Raw genomic sequence first — 10292 nt, 5'->3', positions numbered from 1 at the left:
ACTCATCCTATCTGTTTTATTTCTCTCAAGAACTCTAATACCTGGATTAAGCTCTTAGGTAAAAAGAGCAAACCTTTAAAACTCTTAGTAAAAAATAGTTATCTTTGTATATTGTAGGGTAAAGATTTCCCAAATAAGACTGAAAATACTAATCATAAAAACTAACAGCTTGATTACATTATAAACTGCTGCTTATAAAAGGTATGTTAAAGAATACTAAACAGTAAGAAGATATTGACAAGTGTTCATCATTCTACTCTCAACCTGTCTCAATCTTTCAGACTTCACTTAGCATTTTTTTTTTCATTTCCTTGAGAATTTTAGTTGTCTTATCCTTTTCTTGCCTACAGTCTTCTTGGCAGAGAAGCCAGCGAGACCCTTCAACATTACCAAATGTAAACTCTGCCACATAGCCAGTTACCTAGTTTATGAATTCTTCTTTAATCAATCACAAAGCACTCTAGAATCTTACAAAGAGCTCAGCATGCTTACTAATTCCTCAAATTAATTTCAGTTCTTTTAAAAGAATCACTCAGACTACAGAAAACCACCAACCAATATGGAACCTTTATTTTTAAGGTAATTTCTGTACATCCGGAGTTATGAGAGTAATCCTTTTACAAATGGAAATGATTACTAGAATAAATGACGACAAAACCATAACTGGTATTTCATGTGAATCCACAGGAGTTTTTAAGCTTCAAGACAAAACCATAACTGGTATTTCATGTGAATCCACAGGAGTTTTTAAGCTTCAAATCCAGCCAAGAAGTTTGTTACAATCTCTTTTAGCTTAGCATCTGACTGTTCTGAGATCTTTCCATCAGTCCTATTTGGAAATGAAAAGCAGTTCATCAATTCATCAGTTCTGACCTAAACAAAAATTCAATGACTAGCTACAAAATTCAAAAGAATTTTAACAAGACTTTCTATCTTAAAATTTACAAAAAAGAGGCCATCAATTGTGTTCATACCTTATATTGCCCAACAGGGCCTGGTGCTGGCTGATAACATGAGCCAGGAAAGCATGCTCAAACTTTGTGATCTTGCTGGGCTCCAATTTATCAAGATACCCTCTTACACCAGCATAAATAACAGCTACTTGTTCTTCAATGGCCATGGGAGCTGAAAACAAAAGAATGCCAAGTAAGTTGCTCAAATAAATAAATGCCACATTAACAAAGTCAGAGAAACTTACCTTTTTCTTCTAATTATTAACATGTCTCTACATATCACCTACTCTACATAACACCCTCACACTTTCTCTGTGACAAACTCCACATTAATACTTTTTCCCACTTCTCTCCCTAGGCAACAGTTTTTTCCTTGTATTTGCAAGCCTTAAAGTGTAATCTTTGGGCATATTCCACAATCACTGTTTATCATCTGGCACCATTTATACTATTTGAGATATAAATAATCTGCTGAAACTTCACAGCAAGATTAAAAAATGCTAACATACTTTTAAATCTGCCCAATTCCATTCTCTCACAGCCAAGGAGGAAGGGGGGGAGGGAGGAAGAGATCTAATAGGTTTACTTTTCAAAAGAGAAATATTAAGTATATTTAGTAAGTTTTCCTGGTTATTCAAATGACGACAGACTGTATTGAAAGTACAACAGGCATTAATCACATTCAAAACACTGTATCCTTAATGAAAGAACACGACATATGATAGCTTGTAAGGAGCTGCAGGATACTCCCAGGCGCTTACACACAGTACACACATGGCTGACATGAAAGAACTCACAATACTGTCCTTGCTTCAGCAGCTCAGTCAGTCGCACGCCACGACTCAGGAGTTGCTGAGTGGCAGCATCAAGGTCAGAACCGAACTGGGCAAAAGCAGCAACCTCGCGATACTGAGCCAATTCCAGCTTCATGGTCCCTGCCACCTGAAAAACAGAAATGGTCAACTCATGAAACACAAAAATACTCAACCCACTAACAAAGAGCACTATACAAATACATTATGATTTTAGCCTAATGATACCTCTTCTCCTTGACAAAGTGCTGCAAATTACCTGCTTCATGGCCCTGGTTTGGGCAGCAGATCCAACACGAGACACAGACAAACCAACGTTAATGGCAGGGCGGATACCTTTGTAGAACAATTCTGTTTCCAAGAAGATCTACAACATACAGAAAAAACACATGCTAAAAAACTTTTAAAAAAAAAAAAAAAAAAAAACTATTTTCAAAATTAAGCCAAAAACCTGAAGCCCAACATCTCCAAGGAAAAATGTTAAGTGTCTTCTCATCATAAAGAGCCCCTCCAATCTTTCCCAGCACATAACAACTTACATATTCTATTGCTACGATTAAGAGATGTGGGGAGAAAAAACAGGTGATAAATTTCTATTAAAATATATGCAGGTTAAGTGATTTGGCCTCTGAGATTTGCTTCAAAATTATCTAGGGTGGAGAACAGTAATGGCTATAAATGAAGCAAAAATGAAGTTTTTTGGGGCGCCTGGGTGGCTCAGTCGGTTAAGCGACTGCCTTCGGCTCAGGTCATGATCCTGGAGTCCCGGGATCAAGTCCCGCATCGGGCTCCCTGCTCAGCGGGGAGTCTGCTTCTCCCTCTGACCCTCCCTCCTCTCATGCTCTCTCTCTCTGTCTCATTCTCTCTCTCAAATAAATAAATAAAGTCTTTAAAAAAAAAAAATGAAGTTTTTTGGTAACAAATTGAAATGGGTGAGAGATATGCAGGGTTCATTATACTGTTCTCTTTACTTTTCTAAACATTAAAGTGAAAGGCATTTAACAAATCAGTTCATCAACACTAGTTTCAACCAATGCCTTGGAATCATCCAAAGCTTTTACATTTATTTTTAATCATAAAAAAATACCTGTCCATCAGTGATGGAAATGACATTTGTTGGAATGTAAGCTGACACATCACCAGCTTGTGTTTCTATGACTGGTAAAGCAGTCAAGGAGCCACCACCAAAAGAATCGTTCATTTTGGCTGCTCTCTCTAGCAGACGGGAGTGTAGGTAGAACACATCACCAGGATAGGCCTCACGACCAGGGGGCCGACGGAGCAGCAGAGACATCTGACGATAAGCAACAGCCTACAGTACAGGAAAGGGTTATAAAGTTCAGTTACTAGAAGCTAAATTTGTCACCTTCAATTGTGGTGCAAACATACAAACAGATTCTAAAAATATGTATCCTTTGACCTGTTTGGATAAGTCATCATAGATGATCAAAGCATGTTTGCCATTATCTCTAAAATATTCTCCCATAGAACAGCCAGAGTAAGGAGCCAGGTACTGAAGGGGAGCAGCATCAGAAGCAGTAGCTGAAACCACAATGGTGTACTTCATGGCATCTGGGAAGAAAACAGATTTTAAGTTTCACAAGGTCATCAATATTTTGATTTTAGAGACTATTATAATAAAAATTAAGTGCTTTACTACATAATTTACCAAAGTCAGATTAACCAGAGCCAGACAGCACCTATTTTAAAGAAGGTGACAAAAACCTTAACATTTATTGTTGTTTTATACTTTTACTTGTTTTTGTTGTTTTACTTATTGAATCACATTAGAAATTTCAGTTCATTAGGGAGTAATGAAAACCAGCCTTCATTAAGTAGACGCTATCTTAAGATTAGCAATAATAGGACTCCCAGAGAACAATGAGACTAAAGTTCTTCCTTTTTTTTTTTTTTAAGTAAACTCTACCCTCAAGGTGGAGCTCGAACTCATGACTCCCAACACCAAGAGTCGCATGCTCTATCGACTAAGCCAGCCAGGCATTCCTGACTAAAGTTCTTTAATACCTGCATCTGTAAGTCTCTTCACCAACTGGGCAACAGTGGATCTCTTCTGACCAATAGCAACGTAGATACAGTATAGCTTCTTCTTTTCATCAGTTCCATCATTGAAACGTTTCTGGTTAATGATTGTGTCAATAGCAATTGATGTTTTGCTTTAAAAAGAAAGTAAACATAAATCTTGGTAAGTACTTCAAAGGATTTCTCAACTTAAGATTTCAGTATACTACTACTAATCCTCATCACATTCCTCTCTCTCCGTTATATCCAAAGCATTTACCATTCCAAGCATAAAAGTAATCTTTCCACAAACAACTTTTACTTAGAATGTTTAACAAGCTTTACCCAGTCTGTCGGTCACCAATAATCAGCTCACGCTGACCACGACCAATTGGCACCAAGCTATCCACAGCCTTAATACCAGTCTGCATTGGTTCACGCACAGAGATTCGAGGAATGATCCCAGGGGCTTTCAGGCCAACTCGCCTACGGATCTTGGAACCAATTGGACCCTGTTATACAATAAAAAGGAGCCCCCAGAACAATCAGTTTTGACGTCTCTTAGAAGCTACAACCACATCTAATAACTGTTAAACGTACCTTTCCATCAATGGCATTACCAAGGGCATCTACAACACGGCCCAATAGCTCCTCGCCAACTGGAACATCCACAATGGCCCCTGTTCTCTTCACAATATCTCCTTCCTTAATTAGTTTATCATTTCCAAACACGACAACACCAACATTGTCAGGTTCCAAGTTCAAAGACATACCCTACACAAAACACACAATTGAACCCCCATTAAGCCTGAGTAGTACTTCTTCCCATATGTCAACACTACATGATATGAAAACAGCTAGTTAAAAAAAAAAAAGCAGACTTGTACTTTAGATCTGATTTACTCAAGTATTTTTATGACAAACAACCTTCTTTGATCAAGACTTAAAACATGTTCCCTAGGGGCGCCTGGGTGGCTCAGTCGTTAAGCGTCTGCCTTCGGCTCAGGTCAGGATCCCAGGGTCCTGGGATCGAGCCCTGCATCAGGCTCCCTGCTCCGCGGGAAGCCTGCTTCTCCCTCTCCCAGTCGCCCTGCTTGTATTCCCTCTCTCGCTGTGTCTCTCTCTGTCAAATAAATAAATAAAATCTTTAAAAAAAAAACAAAAACATGTTCCTTAGACTTAAAACACATTCCCTTGAATAATCTTAGGATAGCATTATGATAAGCCTACCATGCTCCTTTATTGCATCCTCAAAGAACTAAAAGAAACAAAGAAACTGAACAGGTCAAGCTTTTTCCACTGCATTTCTTTTGTCAATGGCTTTTGAACCAGGTGATCAGCATGAAATAAAGTGATCAACTGGAAATTTTAAGACACAGTTGATTTACATCTTTTTATCTGTGAGTAGCACCACAAACAGCTTAAAAAATTGTAATGAGAACTCATCAGGTTAGTAGAAAGTGAAATTAAAAGCTACCCAAACAAGGACAAAATGCCATAATGTAACAGTGGTGGGTCATCTCTCATCATTACAACTTTAATTCAAAATATAAGATTTTTAGGTCCCTAATCATTACTAAGGAAAAAGGTTATTCTAGGAACTGAGTCTGGTCAGTAATTAAAGCTCTGTAGAAGTACTTAGAACAAATAGAGGAGTATCATGGAATATCACTGCAGGTAATGTTCAATACAGCAGTCACTAACCACATGTGGCTACTTAAAACTTGAATTAATTAACACCATCTTACCGAAGTCAGAGACACTTACTTTTCTCTCCAATTAACACATCTCTACATACCACCCACTCTTTCTCTGTGTGAGAAACTCCACACTGTACACACTCAATAGCCTCACATGTAAAATAGTTATTATACTTAAACAGCACAGACATAAAATATTTCCATCATTGCAGGAAGTCCTATTAGACAATACTAGACTCTTAGATCTTAAAAATTAAAAAAGAAACTCTGAGTTCATTTATTTCAGCCTCACCTTTCAAAGCTTTGTAACACTGAAGATACGAAAGGCTAAACTTTTAGCCAAGGTCTAACAGCTATGGAGAAAACTTTTGGCTCTATAATTATTCTTCCATATCAAGGCTTTTACCATACCGGTCACTAGTGAGAGAACCAAGACTATCTTTTCCCATGTGTGCTAAGTGGGTAATCCTACTCCCCCTGTTATACCCAGATATCATGCTCTGCTTTCCTCAGAAAACCCATGACTCCTACCATTTGTTTTCATCCCACTGGCCAACTAGGCTCAACCTAATAGAAAGGAGACTTCTATCATCAGAGAGCTTCTGCTGACTATACCACTAGCTTAACAGTAATAGGTCTACTCTTACAAGAAATACAAAGTCAATGACTTTCAACTTTCCACCAGAAATGAATTTATTTCATTTGGAAGTTATCTAATGCTTTTATACGATTTTAATGGCTATAAAAAAGACTTTTTAGAATTTGGCTGAAGGTTTAGTCACTTTTTTATTTCGGCACCAGTGGCTACAATTTATGTATACATCAGTCCCTAGAGTAAAAACTTTGGTAACCAATACTCTTAAGCTTATTCTTTTCACAATCTATGATAATGACTAAATACTGAAGAAGTTGAGATTTAAAGTTAAAATACAAAAAACACTAGCACAATCTCTGAATTACTAAATGAGTAACTCAGAAACCAATCCTAAAACACCAAAATCTCATTTTACCTTTAAACCTGAAGAAAACTCTACCATTTCTTCTGCCTGAACATTTCTCAGCCCATGTACACGGGCAATACCATCACCAATGCTTAGGACACGCCCAGTCTCTTCAAGGTCAACAGAGGTATCAGCTCCAAGAATACGCTCTTCAAGGATAGAGGACACTTCGGCAGTGCCTATTGAGAGAAAAAAATCCATTGCAAAAACAGCCTTGTCTCAAGGTCTTTTTAAAACCCACTTCCCCCAAAACATAAAAACTATAGTTTTATAATCACAATAACTAAATTATTCTAAAATGTAAAATGCATGGTTCTATTCAAGCTTGATATCTACCACTACTATAAAAACAAATCCAAGTGATGGACAGAAAATTTCACAAGACAAATGTAAGTCAGGTAAGAAGCTAATAAAATTAAGCAACACCATTATAATAAGAATTTTCATCGTCTACTCATTTGCTTTAATTTCTAAGGAATTTATATCTAAGGAATTAGTATCTAAGGAAGTTGAAACCTGACTTTTTGGCTAAACTCTGCAGGAAGCTTAAAAATGCAATCTATTTTTTTTTTAAAGTAGGCTTTACGCCCAGCATGGAGCCCAATGCAGGGCTTAAACTCATGACTCTGAGATGGAGACCAGAGCTGAAATCAAGAGTGGGACACTTAACCGACTCAAGCCATCCAGGCACCCCAAAAATGCAATCTATCTTTAAAAGCAACTGTTAACAAAGTATGAATATCTTTCCCTTTATAAAGACATGCAAATACTTAGTATTCTTCATCTTAGCGTATGCAAGATTTATGTATTCACTTGTTTAATCTTTAGTTCAAAGCCCCACTCACACATCCTCAAAGGAATTCCCTAACCTACAGAATCTTCCCATGCTCACCTCCCCACTTCTCTATTTGCAATGTGCAAATTTATAGGTTGCCACGTATAGATTAGCAGCTATTACCTTCAAAAAACATAAAGTTGTTTTCTAATATTTTTTAGGAGAGGAAAAAGAAATCTTTCATAGTTCAGAAAGGATGCCCACCACCTGATATGTTGTGTACTTTCTGTTTCTACCCAAGGGATATTGTATCAGAAAAAAAAAAAGCTGTAGTATCATGAAAAAAGAAATATTTCACTAGAACAAGACAACCTACCAAGAAAAAAGGGCTAAATGGCACATTACAGGCAAAGAATCTGAGATTTATATTAACTAAAATTAAGAGAGGGCGCCTGGGTGGCTCAGTCGTTAAGCGTCTGCCTTCAGCTCAGGTCATGGTCCCAGGGTCCTGGGATCGAGTCCCACATCGGGCTCCCTGCTCCACGGGAAGCCTGCTTCTCCCTCTCCCACTCCCCGTGCTTCTGTTCCTGCTCTCAATATCTCTCTCTCTGTCAAATAAATAAATAAAATCTTTAAAAAAAAATAAAATTAAGAGAAAAAAATTAACAAATGAAAATAAAAAACGGGGTGCCTGGGTAGCTCAGTTGTTTAAGCGACTGCCTTCGGCTCAGGTCATGATCCTGGGGTCCTGGGATTGAGTCCCACATTGGGCTTCCCTTGCTCTGCAGGGAGCCTGCTCTCCCTCTGCCTACCATTCTCCCTGCTTGTGCTCTCTGTCACATAAATAAATAAAATCTTTAAAAATAAATAAATAAATAAGGGGCGCTTGGGTGGCTCAGTCGTTAAGCGTCTGCCTTCGGCTCAGGTCATGATCTCAGGGTCCTGGGATCGAGCCCCGCATCGGGCTCCCTGCTCTGCGGGAAGCCTGCTTCTCCCTCTCCCACTCCCTTGCTTGTGTTCCCTCTCTCACTGTCTCTCTCTCTGTCAAAAAATAAATAAAATCTTTAAAACTCTACAAATTAATTAATTAATTAAAAAAATAGTGCTGGATTTAAAAAAAGGAAAAAAAACCAACAGTTATGTAACCTACGTAACTTATTTTTTCCCTTATTGACAAAGCAGTAAGTGTGGTGTATGTAGACTTAGAAATAATGACTTACCAATCTTCTGAAGACGAGTGTTAGAGGCATGGAGGTTCCTTGCAGCAATGAAGGAGGATCCCAAAGCATTTTTGGAGACCTAGTGCATAAACAGTTTTAAAAAGTTTATTTAAAAGGGGCGCCTGGGTGGCTTAGTCAGTTAAGTGGCTGCCTTTGGCTCAGGTCACGATCCCAGGGTCCTGGATCCTTGATCAGTTTATCGGTGAAAATACTAATTATATTAAAAAATATTCTGCTTAAAACTGGAAGGCTAGTAATCACATGACAAAGTAGCTTTTGATATATGCAAAAATGTTATTAAGCAGCTCCTGGTAACACTGTTAAGTATTTTATAAAACACATATTTTAAAAACCAACAGTTACCAAATTATCTTTTCTTTTAAAGGTATCAGGTACTATTATTTCATCTTTAGATATATTTCAGTTGAACTGTGGATATTCTCAGTAAAATAAACTGCTTCCTAAAAGGGGGAAATATCAAGACATATCCTATTTTACTTAAAAAAAAAAAATTTAAATTAGTAAATGTTAAAGTTTGATTAGAAATTAAGTATGGCTGTGGACTCTTTTTTTCCTGGTCGACAAAGCCTACAACAATCTGGACCCCCTCCATCTCCTTCAAGTTGTAACTCAGTGATTGGTCACTGTCGATTCTGAACCTACTACTTTCTATAGGACCAGATGAAAACCGTTAAAAATGTTCTTTTGCGACTAGTTGTATTAGAACAGTAAAATAGCCAGTGTTTACAATGTTTAAGATGGAAACTGATACAATGTTTAAGATGGAAAAAAAATAAATAAATGTGAGCCTTAACTTCAAGAGAGATAAGTAACGAAGGGAATTGACCTTTAGAGGCATTTTCCAACCAATGTTCTATCTTGAGCTCTCACTCACTGTCTAACGATTCCTCAAGGACGAAATCTTAAAACATGTCAAAGTACCAGAACACAAAGCAAAGTCTTCTTTCTGCCTGAGACAATTTAGGCTTCACTGCTGTCACGGTATCGGCCACATGAAATGCACATTTGCACTGTACGGCCTTTCACAATCGTTTCAGTGTTCAGCACTGAGATCGCCTACTGAAGTATTCAGAAAAGCACCTTCATTTATGGCTTTCCCCCGAACCGACCTCTGGGCAGAGGTGAAATGCCGGGGAGTCCTGACCTTCATACAATGTCAGGCTGCCCTAGGTCGCTTCAACTAGAGCTACCAACAGTGCTCCGACCTTCAGCGGGGCAGTCCCGGAGAACCAGCCGGGACAAGCCTCGCCGTTCCAGAGCAGGAGTCGCAGACCTAGCGCCCCAGCCCTGACCTTCAACCAAGGCCCCCTGTCGGACAGCTCTCAAGTGAAGTCGTGAACACCCCCTGAGGCCCCATCTCTGCACAGCATCGAGGTCACCACCTCCCCTGCACCGCTCAACACTGTCCCGCACGGATGGCAAGCAACAGGGCCCTTGCGCCGCCGCCCAGCCCAAGGCCGAGTAGCCAGCGGTCCAAGATGGCGGCGCCCGCCAGCCCCTCACCCTCCATGCAGCAAGAGCTCTCGAGTCAGTACATCACCAGCCACCCGCCGGGCCACCTCCCTTCCGCCGGTTCCCCGCACTCACCAGCCCGGCCCGCCGAGGGAGGGCGCGGGCCACGGCTGCGGCGACGCGCACGGACAGCATCTTTGCAGGTTCTCCTTGGGTGGTTTCTCTGCAGCCGCAGCCTCTGGACTGACTGGGACAAAATGGCTGAGCGGCGAGGAAGGTCAAGGCAGCATCCCACCTGACCCGGAAGTACCGCCCCTCGCGTTCACTCCCGGATGCGAA

The 10292-nt window shown here is 39.6% G+C and overlaps 1 protein-coding gene across 2 annotated transcripts; it reads right to left on the bottom strand.

Annotated features, from left to right (window-relative positions):
- Positions 1 to 545: 545 nt before the first annotated feature.
- Positions 546 to 10244, bottom strand: ATP5F1A (ATP synthase F1 subunit alpha). 2 transcript variants are annotated; one of them, XM_021686330.2, is made up of 12 exons: positions 10089 to 10244; positions 8481 to 8559; positions 6495 to 6664; positions 4385 to 4558; positions 4130 to 4296; positions 3791 to 3939; positions 3186 to 3337; positions 2853 to 3077; positions 2025 to 2132; positions 1751 to 1895; positions 975 to 1125; positions 546 to 829 (listed from the first exon to the last, which is right to left on the bottom strand). In XM_021686330.2, the coding sequence occupies exons 1-12, from the start codon at positions 10146 to 10148 to the stop codon at positions 748 to 750; spliced, it is 1662 nt and encodes a 553-aa protein (XP_021542005.1). In that variant the 5' UTR covers positions 10149 to 10244; the 3' UTR covers positions 546 to 747. The 2 variants fall into 2 exon arrangements, with proteins under 2 accessions (XP_021542005.1, XP_044776831.1); XM_044920896.1 differs by having other exon boundaries at positions 4451 to 4558; positions 10089 to 10235.
- Positions 10245 to 10292: the final 48 nt, after the last annotated feature.

This window comes from Neomonachus schauinslandi, chromosome 14 (genome assembly GCF_002201575.2).
Source record: "Neomonachus schauinslandi chromosome 14, ASM220157v2, whole genome shotgun sequence".
In the NCBI taxonomy this organism is placed as follows: domain Eukaryota; kingdom Metazoa; phylum Chordata; class Mammalia; order Carnivora; family Phocidae; genus Neomonachus; species Neomonachus schauinslandi.
This window is presented reverse-complemented; position numbering and strand designations above follow the sequence as displayed.